We start from the raw sequence: 22500 nt of genomic DNA, 5'->3' as shown, positions 1-22500 counted from the left end.
TTAGCAGCATACTACTACTACTACTACTACTATTGCTACTGCTACTACTGCTGCCAGTAACGTTCAGCAACGACCGGTGGACATTACAGGAAGAAAAATAAGACTACAACAACAACAACAACTACTACAACTGCTACTACTACTGTGAATAAGAAAGATAAGACTACTACTACTACTACTGTCAATAAAGAAAAATAAGACTCTAAGAAAAATAAGACTGCGACTACTACTGTCAATAAGAAAAATAAGACAACAACAACAACTACTACTACAACTACTACTACTACTGTCAATAAGACAGATAAGACTACTACTACTACTACTACTGTCAATAAGAAAAATAAGACTGCTACAACAACAACTACTACTACTGTCAATAAGAAAAATAAGACTACTACTACTACTACTACTACTACTGTCAATAAGAAAAAAAGACAACAACAACTACTACTACTACTACTACTACTACTGTCAATAAGAAAAACAAGACAACAACAACTACTACTACTACTACTACTGTCAGCAAAGGTCGGCGACGACCGATGGACATTACAGGAAGAAAAAGACTACTACTACTACTACTACTACTACTACTACTACTGTCAATAAGAAAAACAAGACAACAACAACTACTACTACTACTACTGTCAGTAAAGGTCGGCGACGACCGATGGACATTACAGGAAGAAAAAGACTACTACTACTACTACTACTACTACTACTACTACTACTACTACTACTACTACTGTCAATAAGAAAAACAAGACAACAACTACTACTACTACTACTGTCAGTAAAGGTCGGCGACGACCGATGGACATTACAGGAAGAAAAAGACTACTACTACTACTACTACTACTACTAATATCAATCATCATCATAACCATACTACATAAATGAATAACTAGATAAAATAGATTGAGCAAAGGTTCGTGACAGAACACCCGGTCAGGAAGTTATCAAGCAGCTGAGACTCGCGGGATTTTTCATTTTTATTTTTTTTCTTACTGACACCAACTTCCTCCCCTCAACCCCCACACCCCCCACCACCCGGACCCTCCGACCCCCCGACCCCCCAAACCTCCCTCTTTCTTTCCCCCCCGTGCCCGCCTGTCTTCCCTTTCGTTTCACTTTTGTATCGCTGGTTTGAAACCCGGCGACTGACTTCGAGCTTCCGGATGTGGCCGAAATCGAGGCAGTGCGTGTGCATGTATAGAATGTACTAGTAGCACGTGTGTAAAAGTTAGAATGCACTTTATCAACGTATAAAAAAATGAACCACGGTAACAAGAGAGCTGTCACTGGGAAATATCATACAGAAAAACAACAACAAGGAATACAGACTTTATTTATTTATTCATTTATTTAGTTCTTCGTTTATTTATTTATTTATCTACTTTATTCATAATCTCTCTGGAAGGAAAAGCATGTATCATAATACATGAAAGGGGGCGGTGGGGGGGGGGGGGGGAAATGGGTAGGGAACTGCATATTATAACGTTCTTTTTTTAATTTCTCTTTCCACTCCCTCTTCCCATTCTCTCCTTCTCAGTCTCCATCCCCTCGCTCTCTTTCTGTCGCTCTCATGTTTCACCCCCACCCCTTCCCCATCCTGCCCGGCCTGGCCTCTCTCCTATGTCCTTGTCATGCATCTATCTCCCTCTCTGTCTGTCGGTCTGTACTAGTATCTGCAGTGTCTGCCGGTCAGTCCCCTGCCAGGCCCATCCCCGGCTCTGCATGTCTCTCTTTTTCCTTCTCTTTCTCAGTCTCTGTCATTCCGAGATTTGCTCTCGCTGTCCCCCTCCCACGTCCCTCAATCACCTTTTTTTTCTTTTTTCTTTTTCTTTGATTTTTTTACTTTTTTTTTTTTTTACTCGCATTCTCTCAGTTTCTCATTTTCTCTTTCTCTCGCTCTCTTCTTCCCAGTCTGATCATCTCTGTCTCTTTCCCTCAACCCCCCCCCCTTCTCTCTCTCCTTCTCTCTCTTCCCCTCTCTGTCTCCCTCATCTTCTCTTGTTTTCGCCAACACATAGCGAGAGACAGACAGAGAGACAGAGACCCAGCGCGCGTTCAAACATTCAAAATGAAACGCCGTGGCGAAGGGAAGTAACAGGCCTGTTGGAAAAGAAAACGCACACGGTTGTTTCCCATATCACATATTGCGAACAGGGACACGCGATCCAAGGGAGTGAATTCAAGCTGCCGGGAACTTAAAAGCGGCCCAGTTTCAGTTTCAGTTTCAGTAGCTCAAGGAGGCGTCACTGCGTCCGGACAAATCCATATACGCTACACCACATCTGCCAAGCAGATGCCTGACCAGCAGTGTAACCCAACGCGCTTAGTCAGGCCGAGAGAGAAAGAGAGAGAGAGAGAGAGAGAGAGAGAGAAAAGCGGCCCAGAAAAAGTTAGGAATGGGATGCTTTCTGGAGTATGTTGTCAAGCAAGCACGCAATGGGAACCCACGGGCACACACGTGTACAATGATAATGAATGTTCTGGTCCTCAATATTAGATAGTTCGCGACAAGAAGGATGGCGACTTATAATTGAAAATAATGTCTTCAGTTCTTTCTTTCGATGCTCTGTGATTTCCTTCATTGATTTCTTCAGTTTCTTTACTTTTTGTCTTTTCTTTCTTCTTTTTCCTATTTTCATGAGTTCCGCTTCTTTATGAATATATATATATATATATATATATATATATATATTATGACAACGATGATGATAATGACAAGGACGACGATAATCGGATAATAACGATGGAGCTTGAGTGCTGCTTTGCATATCATTCAATGGGAGACAAGGCTAATGGTAAGTGTAGAAGAGAAAGGTGTATGGGTCGCGCTCTCAGTTGCGCGCCTCTGTGTGTGAACAAATGTGTGCGTTCGGTTGATGAATACATTCTTGCGCATTTGTGTTTGCCAGTGCATGTAATCACATCAGTGTGTGTACGCGGGTGGACGAGTAGAGAGAGAGAGAGAGAGAGAGAGAGAGAGAGAGAGAGATGACCTGTATGTCCATGCACACAGGGCCCTCACCGCCAGAAAAGCCGCAACGACCTTGACCCCCTGCTGAAGAATGACCAGGAAGACCTCCTGAACGAGCCCTACGCCGTGGCCGTGCTGGGCGTGACGGAGTACACACGTCAGGACGTCCTGCAGGCCATCAAGACCCTGCAGGGTCGACGTGTGACCCTGACAGCCGTTACTTTGATGGAGGAGCTGGCCAAGAGCGACAGCAACACCACCGCCACACAGGAATGCCCTCCTTCCAGAGAAAGAAGCCTGAAGCGTCAGGCCAACGACCGCTACGGAAGCGACGGTGATTCGGAAGAAGAGTCCCCTGAGCAGGTGACTGCTCCATCCCCGCCAGTCGTCCGAAAAGGAGGTCTGGATGAGGATGGGGCGGCACCAGCGAAGGTGTTTCTCGCGAGCAAGGGGGTGGTGGACAGGCAGCAGTCCACGCCATCTCCGGCGAAGAAGACCAACCTTGGGAAGCCGGGCCATGGCCAGGAGCCGGAGAACCTCCTCCTCGGTCGGAAGCTGCACGCCCTCCGCGAGGAGAACCGGAGGCTGAAGGCCCGCCAGCTGTGCCGGAAGTGCCAGACCAGGTCCGTGTCCATCACATTCCTGCCCTGCGGCCACTTCGCCTTCTGCTACGATTGTGGCCAGGGCTACCACGCCTGCCCCCTCTGTCGGAAAACCATTCTGGCTGACGTCAGAACCTTCTTGGCTTAGTCTGCAGACTTTGGGACGTCATGGTTTCATTGATGGTTTGCTCATGAAACGAAGTTTTTATTCAATATTTTTTATGCCGCTTGTTAGCGCCTTTCAAACTATTTTTGGTTACATAATTGCTAGCAGTTTTTGAAGGAATTACTTTGCACTCAGAGCATTGAAACTATGACGTCACAAGCCCGCGGACACTTTTGTCCCAACTGACTGATGTCACGAACATGTAATGCAGTGAGCATGAATCCGTTACGCACGATCTTGATGCACATCTCAACAAAATGCTGGTTTGATGAGACAGGGCATAGTTTCCGTGTGTGCCTTTCAAGAAGGGAAGAAGGGTCACACCGTTTTAGCTAGCCCCCCTCCACCCCGACCCCCCCCCCCCCCCACACACACACACACACACCCCATTTTCAGCACGATGCATTGCTTTATTGTCACGTTGATGAATGATCGCAACTCTTTACCACAAAAGCTTTTACTCCTCATCCGAACCCAGCCAAATCAGGATACCAGATGTTTCCGTTCTAGCTCTGCAGGTTCACCTTTCTGGTCACACTGTCCAAGGGGACGGGGTGGGTTCGTGAGGGGAGGGGATGAAACAGTTGAAGTCTTAGTCAACGTTTCACTCATAGTAGTGCTCTTAGTGTATTTGGCAGAAATACCTGAATGCCAACTCCTGTTTAATCATCTCCAGAGTTGGTGAGTCCAGCAGGCTGCTGCACAATGATCAGATGATCGGATTAACTCGTACTGATCTCATAATGCTAGGTATACACCCCTGGCGCTCCATTTAGAAGTCGGAAACTGTCTTTGTATGTGTGTGCCAAGGAGCCTTTTAAAACACGGCAACTTAAAAACAGCTCTTTGCATTAACTGGTTACACAAAATGCTCTTTCTTTGACCCAGTTCCAAGATTTCAACGCCAAAGCTGATTAGGAAGAATACGTCTTTGTGGTGAAGAGTAGTGTTCAGGAGACCAACGTGTGTTTTGTTACCTTCAATGCTTCAGAGGACTTGGCCAAGACGGTGTGACGCACACAGACCATACTCTGTGTTAGCAAACCATTTTTTGACACACGAGAATCCTTTTCCACGTTAGCAAGCCGTATGTTATCTTGTTATGCACAGATGCTCGCATTATGTTAGCAAACCGTAAGCTACATTGGCAATGCATATACTATGTTAACATGCAATGTTGACCATTGCTCAGTACTTATGTTTTTTTTTCTTTTGATAGGATAACCTCGAAAATAACCTTCTTGTTGTAGCAGTTAAACGAAAGCCCGCCAAGATTAGTTGTCTGGATCAACATCAGTGGGTGCTGATGGATCTGTTGAACAGATAATTGTGAACATCTTTATTTCATTCAACATGATCTTATTCTAGATGTATGTGATTGAATAATTCTTTAAACTTCTGTGCCTTCTTGCTATAGCATAATTCTGTATACTGACAGTGATGCGGCTTACCCTCTGTCATCGCATGCAGGATATCTATCTATATATCTATCTATATATATATATATATATTATATATATATTATATTATATTTTACATGTTTATGGTCAAATATGTAGTGTGCTGTTGTTTTTTTAACACGGATATGAAACTGATTTTGTAATATGTAGTGTGTTGTTGTTGTTTTTTTAACACGGATATGAAACTGATTTTGTTGTAATTGTCGTGTGAAAATATGCAAAAGAACCGTATTTGTTCAATGTTTGCCCAAAGGCAGAATAGCTCAATATTTGTGGGGTTAGCTTTGATACGGTAGCCTCGAAAACCGATATTATTGTTGTTGCACAGTTCTGACGACTGCTGCTAGAACTGCTGCAACACTTCATAGTACTTGATTGATGATTGCATGATTACTGTTGAAGGCGGTCTCTGACCCAAGAACGCATTTAAAACATACAATCTGTGATAGCGATTACATTGGTGCTGACATAAAAACTGATGACAGCGATATTGATCATGTACCAACCAAAGTGTCGTAGAATTAGTTTTGAACCAAAACCAATATTTGAAACACGTCAACCGACGGGTATGCTGAAGTACGGACCAATATCAATCTCTCTCTGTCCTTCTGTGCCGCCCCCCCTCTCTCTCAATCTGTGTGTGTGTGTGTGTGTGTGTGTGTGTGTGTGTAAGTGTGTGTGTGTGTGTGTGTGACATATTTTCATGAAAAGGTATTTCTCCCATTTCTTTTTGCTTTCTGAAGCACGAAAAAAAATGAAATTTGTTGTTATAAACGAACACTGTTGCTCGATTGACTTGATTGCTTGCGACGTACATTTATTGTGGAGTTGTCAGTTTCTGCCTCCCCCCCCCCTTCCACTCCCCTCCATCCCCCCCCCCCCGCTCGAATCCCCATCCTTCACCCCTATCGGTGGAGGTCGGATTGGGGAAGAGGTTGAAGGGATTTAGGAGGGAAACCTCACAGCGACTTAAAAAGAGAAAGCAATCGTCTGCACTGGCAACAATTGTATATGATAAGACATAACACAAAACAAGCACAGTCCTTTGTTAGTTTCGATATCTGTTCTTATCGTCTTGCAAGACAGACACAGTCTTGTCAAACGTGTCAATCACAAAGGTCCGGCCCGTGCAAGCTTCAGTACTGACGCTGTGCACAGTTTATGGCTCTGCTACTTTCGAGAGCCACACTGGTATGATACATTATCATCATTTTGGTTGGTTTGTTTGTTCTGTAGAGCAATTGGTTGTTTCAGGAGAAAGATACACTTGGTTCGGGGTTCTTTTTTTGGGATACATACATACATACATATACACACACACATATATATATGTATGTATAAATATTTTTTTTATAGAAATGATGGGGATTCATATGATGAACATCCTATGAAATTTCCTCCCGAGTGTAGACTGTTTTACCGGCGTCACGTGAAAGAGTTTAAAAATAACTAACTTTATTCAATATTACATGTTCAGAGGCAAGTAAGACCCTTTTTCACTGTTGTCCTGTCAATATCACATAAGTTTTACACAACTGCAGTTCGCTAAGACAAAAATTGGAATCATGATAAGTGGGGTTGAGAATATTGCACTGTGTATGAAAATGCTTTTTGAACTGAGAAGTATTGTTTGTGAGCCGACAAGGAAGCTGTTTCCTTTTTGTTTCTCTCACGGCTGAACTGGCATCGCTGTAATAAGTTTGCATCAGCCACGAGAGTGTCGAAGGGATGTTGGTTGTCATTGTTTTGGTCACGATGCTGTTATTGTCTTGTCCTGCAACTGATGAACACAATGCAAACCATTGTCTCCGTATTGTCTTTAATACAGACAGATAATTAAGAGGGTTTTCTTTAAATATATTTTACATCATATTATATATATATATATATATATTGATTGGTTGATTGATTAATAGGATGGCCGTTAGGTGACCATTTCCTATATGTTAGTACGTGTGTGTGTGTGTGTGTGTGTGTGTGTGTGTGTTTTGAATTTGATTTTCTGAATTTTCTTGATTTTCTGAATTCTCCATCAGCAAGCAAAGTTTGCAGTTTAATCAAAGGTTACCTGTTACGTAACGCGCAGGCTGTTGAAGAGGAAAGTCGATATACTCAACTGACACTGGCAACTTTCTTTACACCTGTCAATGCAAGGGTTCGTTCGTTTATTTATTTATAGTCTGTTCATCAAAGAAGTTATTGTCATCTGTTGTGTGGACTGCTGTCGTCCCAACATATGTGTCTGATATGTATTTCGCGGGTTACAATAAGTTTTTTGGCACTTTTTTTTTAAAGGTGTTTTTTGTTTTTGCTGTTATTGCTGTTGTTTTTGTTGTTTATCCAACCAAAGACGTGCCTGTTAACTCATACTTAAATGTTGCTATTGTGAACAATGTCCATGACCATCGTGTCATGATATTTCTGTTTGTCAAACAAGGGATCAATTGTTTTTATTATGACATCAAGTTGTTGTTTTTCTTTTTTAACGTTTGCAGACTTAATATAATTTTTTTTTTTTGTTGCAATAGAAGTTGTCGTTACTATTGGTTTTGTTGTTGTCGAGACGAATGAATGCTCCCAATTTTTATCTTGCTCTATGATATTCATTATGGATGGGTACTATTTAACACAAATGTGCCTTTTGCTGTGTCTTGATTACACTTCAACAATGCATAGGTATACCTACTGCTGTTAGATTGTTCCCATTGATTTTCTTATTGCTATGGTGGTAATAGAAGTTTATATTCATCGTCATATTATTCTCATCCTCATTATGTCACCTTTTTTGTCTTCTTTGTTTATGAAAAGGCGTTTTCATTCACCTTGATTCTATTTTATTTTTTAATGTAGTATGCTGTTGACTGATAACCTGACACGCTGATTTATATAGCCTACCATTTACGTCTTCTTTCATTCCATTTCTAGATTAACTAACGCATTTATAACAGCTAGTTAGAAATCAGTTCATTGTCTTATTCTGTAGATTATTTCAGCCACTATCCCCCGACACCCCTCTTACTCTCCCTATCTCTCCCCTTTCCCAATCAATCAGTAACTTTTACAGTTGTTAGAATAATCCAATGTCAGGACCAGTTATCCTAACCCGTTTTCTTACTTTAGGTTCTTTTCTCCTTTTTTTTTTATTCCTTTGTTTTTTCACCTTTAGGACACGATGGGCGAAAATTCAAAGGTCACTTCGCTGACGGTGTAAAATCTGTCACGTACCTTAAGAAGAAAACTTGAGTAAAATAGAATGTCTGCGGACGAACATGAGCGAACGCCGACAACAGTCCGTGGCTCGCCATGACGAAACCGCTGATGACAACGCAGATGACGTAGTCACAATGATATCACCGCAGTGATGAAAAGGAGACAACAGCAATCGGAAACGGTTTTGCTTCTTCCTTGCGTCATCTTTGTGTCATTATTTTTGCAGCCATAGAATGTTCTTACCATTTTTCTGTGAATGTTTGCTTTTTTTGTCCTTTATTTATTTATCTATTTATTTATGGTAATGTTCAACTTTAGAATACTAAACTCAGGGGGGCTGTTTAGACGAAAAACAAAGGGTGTTTTAGGCTCACCTCGATGCGCTGAGTTGAATGGAACCCTCAGCTAAGCTCTAGGACCACTCCTTTCCCATGAAACTGCGACAAATACACAGTAAGCTGAGTACTCCTTCCCCCACCTGCACGCCATTTTGACTGCTGATCACGTGGGTGAACGGCAGTCAAAATGGCTTGCAGGTGGTTGCTCTGGCTGTGATCGGCTGAGCTTACTGTGTATAAAATTGTCGCAGTTTCATGGGAAAGTAGTGGTCGTACAGCTTAGCTGAGGGTTCCATTCAACTTAGCGCATCGAGGTGAGCCTAAGACACCCTTTGTTTTTCGTCTAAACAGCCCCCCTGAGTTTAGTATTCTAAAGTTGAACATTACCTTATTTATTTATTTTTAATGTATGAATTTTTTTTTTTCACCGAAACAAGAACTAAAATCCTGTCTTGGCAGCGACAGCGTCTGTATTGGTGACGGCCTTAGCCGCGTCTCCATTTATTTTATTTATTTTTATATATTTTTTTAATCAATATTTTTTTTTTTATCCCACATAAAGTAAGGGAATATTCAGTTCCTCAGAACGGTTCCAGCTCACGAGCCTGCTTTCTCGTGTCGCGCCTGGAAGCTTCGTCTCACGGTCAAGTCACAGGTGTGACCGGTCAGCGGTTCTTCGTTTGATGGTGCCGTTCAGTGGTATGGATAACCCAACCTGCTGCCCAGTGGAACGATTTTTTTTTTTCCGTGTCCGAGGGTGACCTTCTAGAAGACACGGTTCGTTGAATGAATGTCCGATTTCAGGTTTTTAGATATCTTTGTACCGTTACTTTTTTGTTCTTTTTTTATTTTTATTTTTTAAGTGTTCGAATTGTAGGGTGACCTCCTAGAAAACTCGGTTCATTGAATGAATGTCCTATCTAAGATTTTTAGATATCTTTGAACCGAATTTTTCCCCCAAGATAAGCACCCCTCTGATCAGCCATCCACTGTTCCCTGCGACTCACAACCTTTCAATGACACTGGCCGGTTTACCTGGAAGCTCAGCAACGAGGTCGAGTGACACGTGTGGTACAGTCAGTGACCGACTCTCTCTCTCTCTCTCTCTCTCTCTTTATCTAACAAAAAAACACAAATGTCTTTTTAAAAGAACTTCGTCAACGACTGATTGATAATAGATGGCAAAACTGGGAAGAACATGTGCAGAGCAATGATAGATATTCTTTTTATAGTACATTTAAATCATCTGTAAATTGTGAACAATATCTACTGCTTGATATTGACAGACATATAAGGTATTTTGTGACAAGATTTAGATGTGGAATATCGGACGTCATAGTACATCATAACCGTTATAAAATGTATACAGGTGTGAATTTTGATCTATAGTAACTCGTTAACTCGTGTACTTTTTTTTTTTTCGTTCTGTTACGCGTTGTCGTAGTTGTAATCATATATATAATATTTTTCTTCTTCTTTGTTTTAAAATCATTCTAAAATTGACTTTATTATCATCATCATAAACATCTTCATCGTGACCTTCTTCTTCCTCCTTATCATCCTTCTCCTGTGTGTTTGAGAGAGAGTGAGAGAGAGAGAGAGTGGAGGGAGAGAGGGAGGGAGACACACACACACACACACACACACACACACACACACACACACACACACACACACACACACAGAGAGAGAGGTCCTTCGTTCTTCAGCAAAACTTTCGGTAAGATGACCTTTGTCATCGACATAACCAAGAGTACTGTTTCATATCCAGTGAGTCAGGGTCACCAGAAAATCTTGGACATGCGCAACAAAAACTGTGTTTGTTGCTTCATATACAAAGACTTTTTTTTTAATTCTTTTTATCGACGCCGATCTGTATTCCGTTGTCATTTCTGTACATAGAATACACAGACCAATCTTCTTTTTTTTTTTTTTTTTTTTTTATTGGAAATGCATTCAGAAACGGATTTTCCTGCGCGTTTAATCCAAAAAGTTTTAGTTTATTATTTTTCTCTTCGTTCATTTATTTATCATTTATTTATTTATTTGAATTGCTGTATCTATGTATCTGTTATTTTCTTTTTGCTTGTTTATTGTTCTTCTTCTTCTGCGTTCCCCAGGTCATGCTGTGTTTATTGTTCAAGCCTTTACCGGCAAGTGGTTTATTTTGTAAGCGTTTGCTTGATCAATGATTACGCTCCTTTTGATGGCGCCTCAGCTATGATAACCTAAATGTGCCGAAATCATGCGTCTTTTTACCACACACACACACACACCCTTCTCTCTCTCTCTCTCTCTCTGTTTATTCATTTATCTATCTGTTTATGTATCTATTTATTCATGAAACAATAGTACCGACCATAAGCTTTAGCTTATTTCGTGTAGGCTGCTTCAGTAAAGCCTGACCATTACAGTTACATAAACAAACTTTTGGGTAGAGATACTTAACACACACCACGCACGTACACACGTAGTTGTTTTGGCTTCTTTTTTTTTCCATACCGTTTTTGCTTAAGTTGAAGCTCCTAGAAGTTTTGGTTTGAAGCTCAGTTAGCCTTTGATTTGGGTATATATATATATATTTTAATACACGACCGTTCATGCTGGTTATTTTCTCATCTGTTGTTAGATAGTGATTTATTCCACATTTAGTTAGTTTGGTTGGATTGTTGATAATTAGTTAGTTAGTTAAAAGGCGGGTTGAGTGGTGCTTCGATGGTAAGGTGTAAGGTTTGTAGTGTAGGACGAGTGGGGGGTCATCGGTGGATTTTCGTCCAAATATTTATTATAATTATACTTTAAACATATTTCTTTAGCTTCCTATTTTCCGTTCCGCACACACACACACACACACACACACACACACACACACACACAGAGTTTCACAATGAAATCAAGTCATTAATATTTTTGCGTACCATGTATACACAATGAATGCATGCTGATGTGCCTTTCAAATAAATACTTTACACACCGCTCCAACGTGGTTTTCTTGTTTCAAATGTTTGGATGACTCTCTCTCCCTCATCCTCTCTCTCTCTACCTCTCTCTCTCTCACCCTCTCTCTGCCCCCCTCTCTGTCTCCCTCCCTCTCTCTCTGTGTCTCTCTTCAAAAACTATTATTCTGTTTGAGAGGTCCAACCACCCTGTCCCATTTCGAATCGTAGCTTACCGACAAAAAACATCCCTCGTTTACCAATGGTAACTTCTCTTTTACGCGAGCAACAACAACAACAACAAAAAAAAAAAAAAGAAAAAAAAAAAAGGGGGGTTGGGGGAGGAGGGGTGGGAGTTCCTCAAGGATCCTTTCTAGGATCTCTTCTATTCTGTATAATTATCCAGTTATCTTCTATTGTCAGACCTCAGTGTCTCTTGTGATCTTTATGCAGATGACACATCCCTCCATTCCAATGCTGTCAGCGTCGACTCAGTTCAAAATTCTCTTCAAATGTGTTTAAATGGTGTTTCTGAATGGTGCACATCCACCTCTATGGCACTTCATCCCCAGAAAACAAGGAGTATAGTTATTACATCAAGACAAAGGTATAAAATATATCCCTTTGTTCTCACAAAGAATGTGGAAGATAACTCCTTTGAGCAAATCCAGGAGCGCCGCGTTTTCGGAGTCATAATTGATGATGAACTCAAATAGGAATTTTACATTAATGACTCTGTAGGTTAATCAGTTGGCAAGCAGTTTGTCTTTACTTAACAAGCTCAAGCCGTACGTAGCGATGCTCGAAAAATGTTCTTTTACACTCACTGTCTTTCTCGCATTAATCACGCATCTGTAGTATGGAGCTGTGCCGCAAACATTTCATCATAAGAAGCTAGATTCCCCCGACAAGAGAGCAGCCAAAATAATTTTACCAGATCCTTCACTGTCAACCAAGCAAGATTAAACATCCTTCCATTACAAAGGAGCTAGAATTCAGCAAAACGTTACTTGTGTAGACAGTCCACAATAACTTGGCACAACAATATCTTTTAAAAAATAAAAAAAGGAAAGAAAAAAAGACCCTGCTTACTCGAATAGCATGCTGGTGTGGCTCTAACAAGTACTTCTCCCTTTCCTTCTTCTTCGTTCATGGGCTGCAACTCCCACATTCACTCGTATGTACACAAGTGGTTAACAAATAGTAAAGAGTGGTAACTCTCTCCATTACACAAGGTACACAACTTCAAGTCAGTGATGCTTACGCTACCGATTCAGCTAGCACACAGGTAAATAAAAGGTACATTGGAACAAACAAGACATTTCCTCAAAAAAGGAAACGCCGGGCCTGTCCTTATGCCAATCATTTGACATGTGCACACAGCAGCAAAGACAGAAGAAATGTGCAAACACAAATTAGCTTTTATTCAGGATTAAAGAGGCACAAGCAGGTCTGCACATGTGTGTTGACCTGAGGGATCGGAAAAATATCAACCATTTACCCTCCAGGCGCCGTTACCGAGATTCGAACCCGGGACCCTCAGATTGAAAGTCCAACGCTTTAACCACTCGGCTAATGTACCCGTCTAACAAGTACATTTCACCACGCAACCGATTTAATTTATTCAAAACCAGTTTGTGCATTTTCATGTGCATCTCTGTAGAACTGGCTTCCTTTTAAGTTCAAACGGACAACTGTTCTCTTCCTAATTTTGAAAGCAAACCTGCACAAATATTTTCATCCCTTCCATCCACAACTGACTCAGATAAGGGAAAATACTGTTGACTACTAGTAACTGATAAGACATTTATGTTTACACTGATCAGTTACTATTGCTTTCTTTCTTTGTTCCTTCCTTCTTTTTTTTATTCTTTCATAAATATATATAAACGGTTTTGTTAACTTGTGATGGTGACAATACTGGTGGTGATGCTAGTCGTTATAGTAGAAGCAGTAGTTGTATTTGTTATTCGTGGAAATGACAAACGGCAGCAACAGTCCCTGACTAAAGTCATCTGATTGTATACTTTTTGACTCACTTGTAAAAACAATATGAGTCTATGTAATAACCCGGTGTTCGGTTCTCTCTCTCTCTCTCTCTCTCTCTCTCTCTCTCTCTCGGCTCTCTCTCTCTCTCTCTCTCTCTCTCTCTCTCTCTCGGCTCTCTCTGTGTGTGTGTGTGTGTGTGTGTGTCAGTGTGTGATCGTGGTAAACTTTAACATTGTCATTTTCTCACTGGAAAAACTTAGTTGATACCAAATTTGGCACAACAATAGCAGATGATCAGTTCTTTCCATACATTCTAATCATAATGATATTGCGTCCCTGCGGAGAAGGGCGCACAATAGATTTAAATATGTTCACACAACAATTACTGTTACATTTTTCATTTTCATACACACTGAACACTTTGCACTTTTATGTGACATTCTGACATACTGAAGAATAGCAGCTCATTAATATTTTTGCTGCTGAAAATGGAATTTCCTTTGCTCAGTGTGGAAGTTACATTTACACACACATCTCTCAATGTGCTTGTTAATGGGACGTTATAGGCTGAAAACTAATTATTAGTAAGGGAGATAATTTTCTTGTAACAGATCTCACTCATCTAAAACATTGAATTTTAATTTTTATAACACGACTCAAGGCATAAATAGGCTTTTGTGTTTTATGCTCAGTGGGAAGATCTTACGCTATTTACATTTGAGAATTATGTTGACTACACCATCGACGTGTTAACTGCATGCAAATATTTTACAGATGAAATGATGCTACATTAACTGGAATAAACATAACGGTACTCAGTTGACAGACCCCAGATGAATCGACGGTGGCGGACATCTTGGATTTACAGTGTGCCGCATTCACTCAATAATTCGCGATAATATATAACTGACAGGAGGCGAAGACGGAAGGTGAGTTTTTATTCAGAGAGAGATCGCACAGGCTTAAAAAAATTACTGCATAAATGTCCCCAACAAGCATACAAACACACAAACTCGATTTTCGAATCACATTTTCAGTTACATCACGTCGCATTCTGCATGCACGAAGGAAGACAACTCTGAACTTTGCCAACTGTGCGTCTATTTATAGTAGTCCAAGCGTGGAAGTCTGTAAAACATGCAATACCTAGTTTGCTTTGAAAGATGTAGTAAGTTTTTTTTTAACAGTAACATAATCTTCAATGTACTGTTTTCCATATCGTTCGGAGGCCAAGTAACTTCTATGCCAAGCAACTCCTAGTAGACAGCCATGTTTCGAGGTACCGAAGGCTGTTTTGGTTGCTTAGCGCTGCCTGTCTAAAAATAGCTGTTGCAGTATTCTTTCTGTTGACACGAAAGGGGCGGCAGTTGGTATAATGAACATGCAAGTGTCGTGCTATGGCTGACTGACGCCACAAAGTAACCCATACAAAAAGAAATGGAACAGTTCTGGAAATGCAGAATATCGCAGACTTAATTTAGTTTGGGGGTTCCTGTTGTTTTTTTAACGGTTCTGAAAGAACTCAATGTGTAACAACTCCGCTGTTTATTCACTCTCGTCAGACGGTAGAAATAGTTTGCTTGTATTGTGGGCTTTTGAGGCAAGGTGTAGCTTCGGCAGTTAGTTTGACGCAGCATCTTTCTTACTCAGATCTGTAAAATCCTCGATGTTTAACTTGAAACATCTCATCCGCTGACTGACTGGCCTTGTGGGTGAATGAGCGACCTCTTATTTTGTGTTACCAGTGGACCTATCAACATATATTGATCCAGTTAATATTTCTGCTTTTCGCCAAGATTGAATATTCGTAGAACTGAAAATTGCGTGCTTGAAACGGAACAATTCCATCTGAAGCAGCCCAGGTTCCCGGCCGGGTATTTCACTTTTTTTTCCATACATAATCATAGATCTAGATCAAGGTGTGTGTGTGTGTGTGTGTGTGTGTGTGTGTGTGTGTGTGTGTGTGTTCTATACTGATTCTCTCTCTCTCTCTCTCTCTCTCTCTCTCTCTCTCTCTCTCTCTCTCTCTCATATCCATCTGTCAATATGTGTGTAGAAGTAGCTGTAGCATCAGCAGTAGTAGATGCAGCAGTAGCAATAGCTGCATCAGTAGTAGTCGTAGTAGCAGTAGCAGTAGCAGTCTTCAGTTTTGCGTTTTTCCATTCTCCATTCTAACTTGTCAAACATATATTAGTGTGTGTGTGTGTGTGTGTGTGTGTGTGTGTGTGTGTGTGCTTTCTTCATCATCTTCAACAGATTGTAAGAACAGGCTATATCTTGAATAAAAAACAACAACAACATTTTGAGTTCTGAGTTCTGTCATGAAACAGTGTGCACTCAAATTCAGAAGGGTACACATTCATTCTGTTCTCACCCAGAAAACAAACACCCACGCTACAATATTTGAAATGTTCTTCCTTTTCAGGTCAAAGTATAAATAGCTCATTCCGTTCCCCATACATCATATTCAGTAGATCACTGCTGTTAGTTAAAGTATACTCTTATCCATTTTCGTGTTTGTATGAATTTTCTAGGTTGACTGAATAATGTTTGTTTTCTGAGAAGAGAAAGGAACTGAAAAAAAATAATGTAGAAAATGCTTCTGATTCGGTAGAATATATATATATATATATATATATATATATATATATATATATATATCTTTGTATGTACGTGTGTGGGGTTGGGGGTGGGAGATATGGGCGTATGTGTGTGTGCTTGTACAAGTGTTCATCTCTGTGAGTGTGTGTTTGTGTGTGTGTGTGTGTGTGCCGTGGAAGCTGCGATACGTAGACTAGAAATGAGTGTGTGGAGGAGGGGGCAGAGGAGGTGCAAGGTAATGTGTGTGTGTGTGTGTGTGTGTGTGTGTGTGTGTTGGAGCTCATGTACGTTTATATGTATTTGACTGTGCTTTCATATGTGCTTGTACAAGTAAGTGTTCATCTCTGTGAGTGTGTGTTTGTGTGTGTGTGTGTGTGTGTGTGTGTGTGTGTGCCGTGGAAGCTGCGATACTTAGACTAGAAATGAGTGTGTGGAGGAGGGGGGTAGAGGAGGTGCACGGTAATGCGTGTGTGTGTGTGTGTGTGTGTGTGTGTGTGTTGGAGCTCATGTACGTTTATATGTATTTGACTGTGCTTTCATATATGTGAAACTGCATGTTTGGTGCATTTCTGTTATGCATGTGTGTGAATGTGTGTCTTCATATTTTACAATTATTCGCTTATTTATCACCATTGTTGTCTTATTTATTCATTTATTTATGTTTTATTATTATCATTTTATTAGTATTACTAATATTATTACTACTACCTTTTTCTATATTATAATTATTATTTATTTATTTATTTATGCAAGCTTATCTATTATTTATTCCCCCGTTTTTTTGTTTTTGTTTTTTTTCTCAAGGCCTGACTAAGCGCGTTGGGTTACGCTGCTGGTCAGGCATCTGCTTGGCAGATGTGGTGTAGCGTATATGGTTTTGTCCGAACGCAGTGACGCCTCCTTGAGCTACTGAAACTGAAACTGAAACTTCTGATTCGGTAGAACCAATTATATAATCATGGCGGGAAGCAATTAACCGACGCACCCATCCTAGCTCATGTGCGTAACGTCATGTTTAGTCATCACCAGTCGTTCACGTGTGTGTGTGTATGTGTGTGTGTGTGTGTGTGTGCGCGGGCGCGTGCCGGCGTGTGTGTGTGTGTGTGTGTGTGTGTGCCGTGCGTGCGTGCGTGCGTGCGTGTGTGTGTGTGTGTGTGTGTGTGCGGTGTGTGTGTGTGTGTGTGTGTGTGTGTGTGTGTTGCTGTTTGAGAGGGTAAGGAGAGGTGCGGGGGTCTCTGTGTGCTTCGTTTGTAGTCTAATTCATTCTTTGTGGAACGAAAGACGTCACATTGCTGTCAGCCACAAAGACTGAGAGAGTTGGGTTATTTTCCCGCCGTCAGCCGACAGCTGACAACGGGAATTCCCGTGGAAGTTCAGATTGACGTGCGGTTTGGAATTTTCGCCCATCAGCTTTTTCGCGAAAGACATGAATGGTCCGCGGTTTCGGTTGTTTTTTCTGTTTTATTCTTATTTACGTCATCATCATCATTATAATAATGATGATGATGATGATGATGATGATTATCCTCATTATTTATTTATCTATCATTCATTTATCAAGTTATTTCTTTGTTTATTTATCAGTTGTTGTTGTTGTTGTTGTTGTTGTACGTTCGAGGTGAGGTGAGGTTCATTGTGTGAGGATATGGTCAGCGGATTTATAGATTACGACCCAGCCGTGAGCTCAATTTTGCGAAGAAAGCTTGCACTAGCTCTGGCTATTCGTGGAAATTTGTTGACGTCAGTTCAATACCACATTATCGATCCGAAGCGAGAAATTCTGATTAGACAAACGGACGGACAGTGTGACAATGTAAGGTAGGAGTGGGGGAAAACACGCGGCACGCGTACGCATGAGAGAGAGAGAGAGAGAGAGAGAGAGAGAGAGAGAGAGAGAGAGAGAGAGATGGTGGCGTGGTGTGTGTGTGTGTGGGAGGGGGACTGCGGGGGGGACTCCAGAGAAGAGAGAGAGAGAGAGAGAGAGAGAGAGAGAGAGAGAGAGAAAGGGGGGGAGGAGGAGAGGACTCAGAACACATAAAAGAGAGAGAGAAAGAGAGAGACAGACAGACAGACAGAGAGTACTCAGAGCACAGAAGAGAGAGAGGGGGGGGGGAGGACTCAGAACACAGAAAAGAGAGAGAGAAAAAGAGAGAGGGACAAACAGACATATAGACACAGAGACGGACACGGACAGAAGCAGAGACTCAGACAGACACATACAAACAGACAGACAAACAGACGAGAAGAGAGTGTGGACAAGTTGTGATTCATTGAGGGAATATATGCTTGTAATCACACTGCCCTCACTAAATCGAGGGATGGGAAGAAGGTTGGTGGAAAAAAAAACCCCAAACCCAAAAACAACAAAAACCAACACCATAAAAAAAACACCCCACGGGATTACTAATTCGTGAAAAGTTCAAGCTTTATCAATATATATACATATATATATTTGAGGGGAGTCAAATTCACCGACAACAGCAATATCAAAATTACATACGCGCGTACAAACATAACTATAGATATCTGTGTACAATACTGTGACGCTATAAATAGATAACACCAAGGACAACAGGGACGAGATGTGGTAGAGAGCAGAAAGAAGAAGAGACACGGGGAAGAGTAAAGAAACTGGGGGTGCGGAGGGGGTGGGGGGTGGGGCTGGCCGAACAGACAGATATAGTGAGAGATTGACAGAGAGAGAGAGAGAGAGACAGAGACAGAGACAGAGAGAGACAGAGAGAGACAGAGGGGGGCAGAGAGAGAAAGACAGGCAAAGAAAGACAGAGAGAGACAGAGAAATACAGAGGCAGACAGACAGACAGACAGACAGAATCAGAATCAGAATAACTTTATTATCTCAGCAAGAGAAATTAAATGTCACGTGGGTGAAGTCTGTGACACATACACAGATGACAAGCATGTCAGTAAAAGTTTGCACATGCACACAACATCTGTGACAAAAACACACACAATTACAACAGAGTCATAGCAAACTAAGCATCACCTTTCCACTATCGATCTCTACTATATAAAAATTAGCAGCCTTTTTCGCCTCCTGCCAATAGTATGTTAACGTGGACAATCGCGCGCGCCTACTGGATATTCATAGAGGTCTACGCTATTGTTGTATACCAGTCCCGAAAAAGACCGCTTGGGTGAAAGTACTGAGAGTGAAAGACCTTCACACTGAGTGAATAAAACAAAAGATTTGAGTCATGTTCTAAAATGCAACGTCACGTTTTAGAAGAGGGACATCCGGAATAAAAACAACAACAACAAAAAACAAACAAAAAAAAACAAAAAACAAAAAACAAACAAACAAAAGAAAACACACACACACACACACACACACACACACACACACACACACACACACACACACACACACACACACACACAACGAACAGCTTATTATCATGTCTTGTTGTCAAATCGGAAATTTCCGAAGTCACATCAACTCTGCTCAATAAGTTATGCGTCGAGGTCGCTTTGATAGAGTTTTAATTTTATCTTCTTTTTCTTTTTTAAAAGCAAACACACCAAACATAAAAATAACATTACATGCTGTTCTTCTGACTAAATAACTTACTAACTTACACACTTACTTTTCATGGAGCTCGAAAAACTCGCCACTCTGGTCAAAGTAACGAAGAATTGTTGGTCCGATTCCTTCGCAGCGATCAAAGAGAACAAACACACTCACACACGTTTTCAGATTGTTCCCCTTAGCTTGTGAGGCAGTCCACTCTTTTACACAGCATGATAAAACTTAAGAATTTGTGATACCCGATTTAATCCGCGCATCCTGTAAAAGTTTACGCAAAATCGGAAACGGTAGCAAATCCTCTACAATGGTACACACGAACGATCATTCAGCGAAAATTTACAATGACATCTTCACTGATGCTCCGTGAAAATACCGTGTTCGGAAATTTCCGAAATGACCGCCCACACAAAATGACGCCATATAATAATAATAATACTGGTATTTATATAGCGCTGAATCTTGTGCAGAGCAAAGATTCAGTTCAACACTGCCCGGGCCGGGTTTGCGGGTGTTTAAAGAAAAGAAAAAAAAAAAAAAAAAAAAAAAAGAGAGAGAGAAGAAGAAGAAAACAAGAGGACCGAATGAAGAAATGAGAACAACAAGCAAGAACTGAAGACGAGCACACAGCACTGTTGAGCAGTAAGTCACGTAGTAGTAGATCAGTCATGTGTCAATGAACTCCTGGTGTGAAGCTGAGTGACAGAGTGGATCTTTCTGGTGTAGATTTTAGGACATAGAAACAACAACAACAACAACCCAGATTATGTTATTTCACTTAATTGTTATTAAAAGCTATGATACTTTCACTTCGACTTTTGTAGTACACCAGCTCTAGGACATGTCGACTGACGTTAAAACTTCTTCAGTCATCTTCGCAGTAAAAGGAGTTCTGATGGCGAATCTAATCATAAACAAATAAAAAATGATTAGATAAATAAATAGATAAATAGATAAATGAATAAATAAGAATAAATGAAAAAATGAATAAAAAAATTAAAAAAACCAAAACCAAAACCAAAACAAACAAACAAATAAATAAATAGGAATGAAATAAAATAAAATAACGAATATATGTTCATTCTTCATTACTCATATACTCATCATCTTTGTCATGATCATTACGATTTTCAAAAAACTCTTATGCAGATAGGTTGTAGCCTAAATGGTTCAGTTCACACGCTCGCTTTGTAGCCGCCTGAAACTGAAATGGAATGGGGAAAAAAAACCAAAAGACAAAAAAAAAAAAAAAAAAAACCACAAAAAACCACACCTCTTATGAAACCATGAATGTGTACAGTTTTCTGAGGTGTTCATTGTCTTAAGTTTCTATTGACAGCATTGTACATAGCTACTTGTCTTTTTCTTTTTTTTCTTTTTCTTTTTTTCTTCTCTTTTTAAAGGATAATTAACTTCCTCAAAACCAGATCGTATCAATGAATCATGAAGTATGATGAAATGATTCATGCTCTTTCCAAGTTCCCAGTTATTTACCAGCATATTTCATTACCCCATTTCACCAGTGAAGTATGCTTGTTATTCATTGTGCATCCTTTTTAGGGCTGGACCTTACCAGTCAATAATACTGTTGGTATACAGTGCTTTTGTGTTATTGATCTTGACCAGTCATGACAAGATGCAATCTGACAAATGATGCTGTTTTACAGGGTTATTTTTTATGCTGAGCGCTGTTCGTACTTAACCTCACACAGTGCTGCTTATAGTGTTTTTTTTTTGTGTTTTTTTTTTTTTGTGTGTGTGTGTGTGTGTGTGTGTGTGTGTGTGTGTGTGTGTGTGTGTGTGTGTGTGTGTGTGTGTTTGTTATTTACTGGGCTTAACTAATTGAACTCAGTTTTGTTGTCTTGCTGTTCATAGTCCGGAAGGATAATAATGATAACGAAAATGATAATTATGATGATAATCCTCCTCCTATACTACTACTACTACTTCTTTTTAAAATTTTTTTAAAATTTTTACATTTAGTTGCTTATTTGTCATCATTGTTGTCTTATTTATTTATTTATTTCATTTACTTATTTTTCTATTTATCTATTTTATTTTCATTATCATTATTATTATTTATTTATTTTAAAATTATATATATTTTTTTTTTTTTCTCAAGGCCTGACAAAGCGCGTTGGGTTACGCTGCTGGTCAGGCAACTGCTTGGCAGATGTGGTGTAGCGTATATGGATTTGTCCGAACGCAGTGATTTTTTTTCTTCTACTTATTGTTATAATTGATGAAATAATAATAATGGTAACAGTAATAGTAATTAAAAAAAAAAAAGCCTCATTCAAGGCCGTCACGTACGACACTAAAAGAAAACTGGAACTGTCCGTCATTGTGAAACAAACATAAGCTGCAGGATTCGTCGGTCTCTCTTTTGTTCGAGCTGAAACCGTGTTTCAAAACTTCTTCTTCTTTTGCGGGAGCATGGAATATTTGAGGGTTTGAAAAAAAAAAAAAGGATAAAAAGAAGAAGAGGGAATGATAACTTGACAACAACAACAAGAACCGGCTGCAAAACCACGGAGCAAAGACCACTGTTGGGCAGTAAGTAGTAGGTCTGTTGTTTGTGACGCTTGTCAATTTACGTCTCCTGTCAAATTAAACGATAAACTGGTTCTTGTTTGGCGTGTGTCGATTTCAGGACACCGAACAG

At 40.3% G+C, this 22500-nt stretch overlaps 1 protein-coding gene across 1 annotated transcript in view; it reads left to right on the top strand.

The window, feature by feature from the left end:
- Window positions 1-7403, top strand: part of LOC143282016 (uncharacterized) — a 10416-nt gene extending 3013 nt beyond the window's left edge. The window contains exon 2 of the mRNA XM_076587437.1: window positions 3029-7403. Within this exon, the coding sequence (XP_076443552.1) occupies window positions 3029-3736 (708 nt within the window). The 3' untranslated portion in view covers window positions 3737-7403. The remainder of the gene's footprint in view (window positions 1-3028) is intronic.
- The last annotated feature ends 15097 nt before the right edge of the window (window positions 7404-22500 follow it).

Source organism: Babylonia areolata, chromosome 1 (genome assembly GCF_041734735.1).
Source record: "Babylonia areolata isolate BAREFJ2019XMU chromosome 1, ASM4173473v1, whole genome shotgun sequence".
NCBI lineage: Eukaryota > Metazoa > Mollusca > Gastropoda > Neogastropoda > Buccinidae > Babylonia > Babylonia areolata.
Note: the sequence above shows the minus strand (reverse complement) of the source record. Positions and strands in the feature narration are given on the sequence as shown.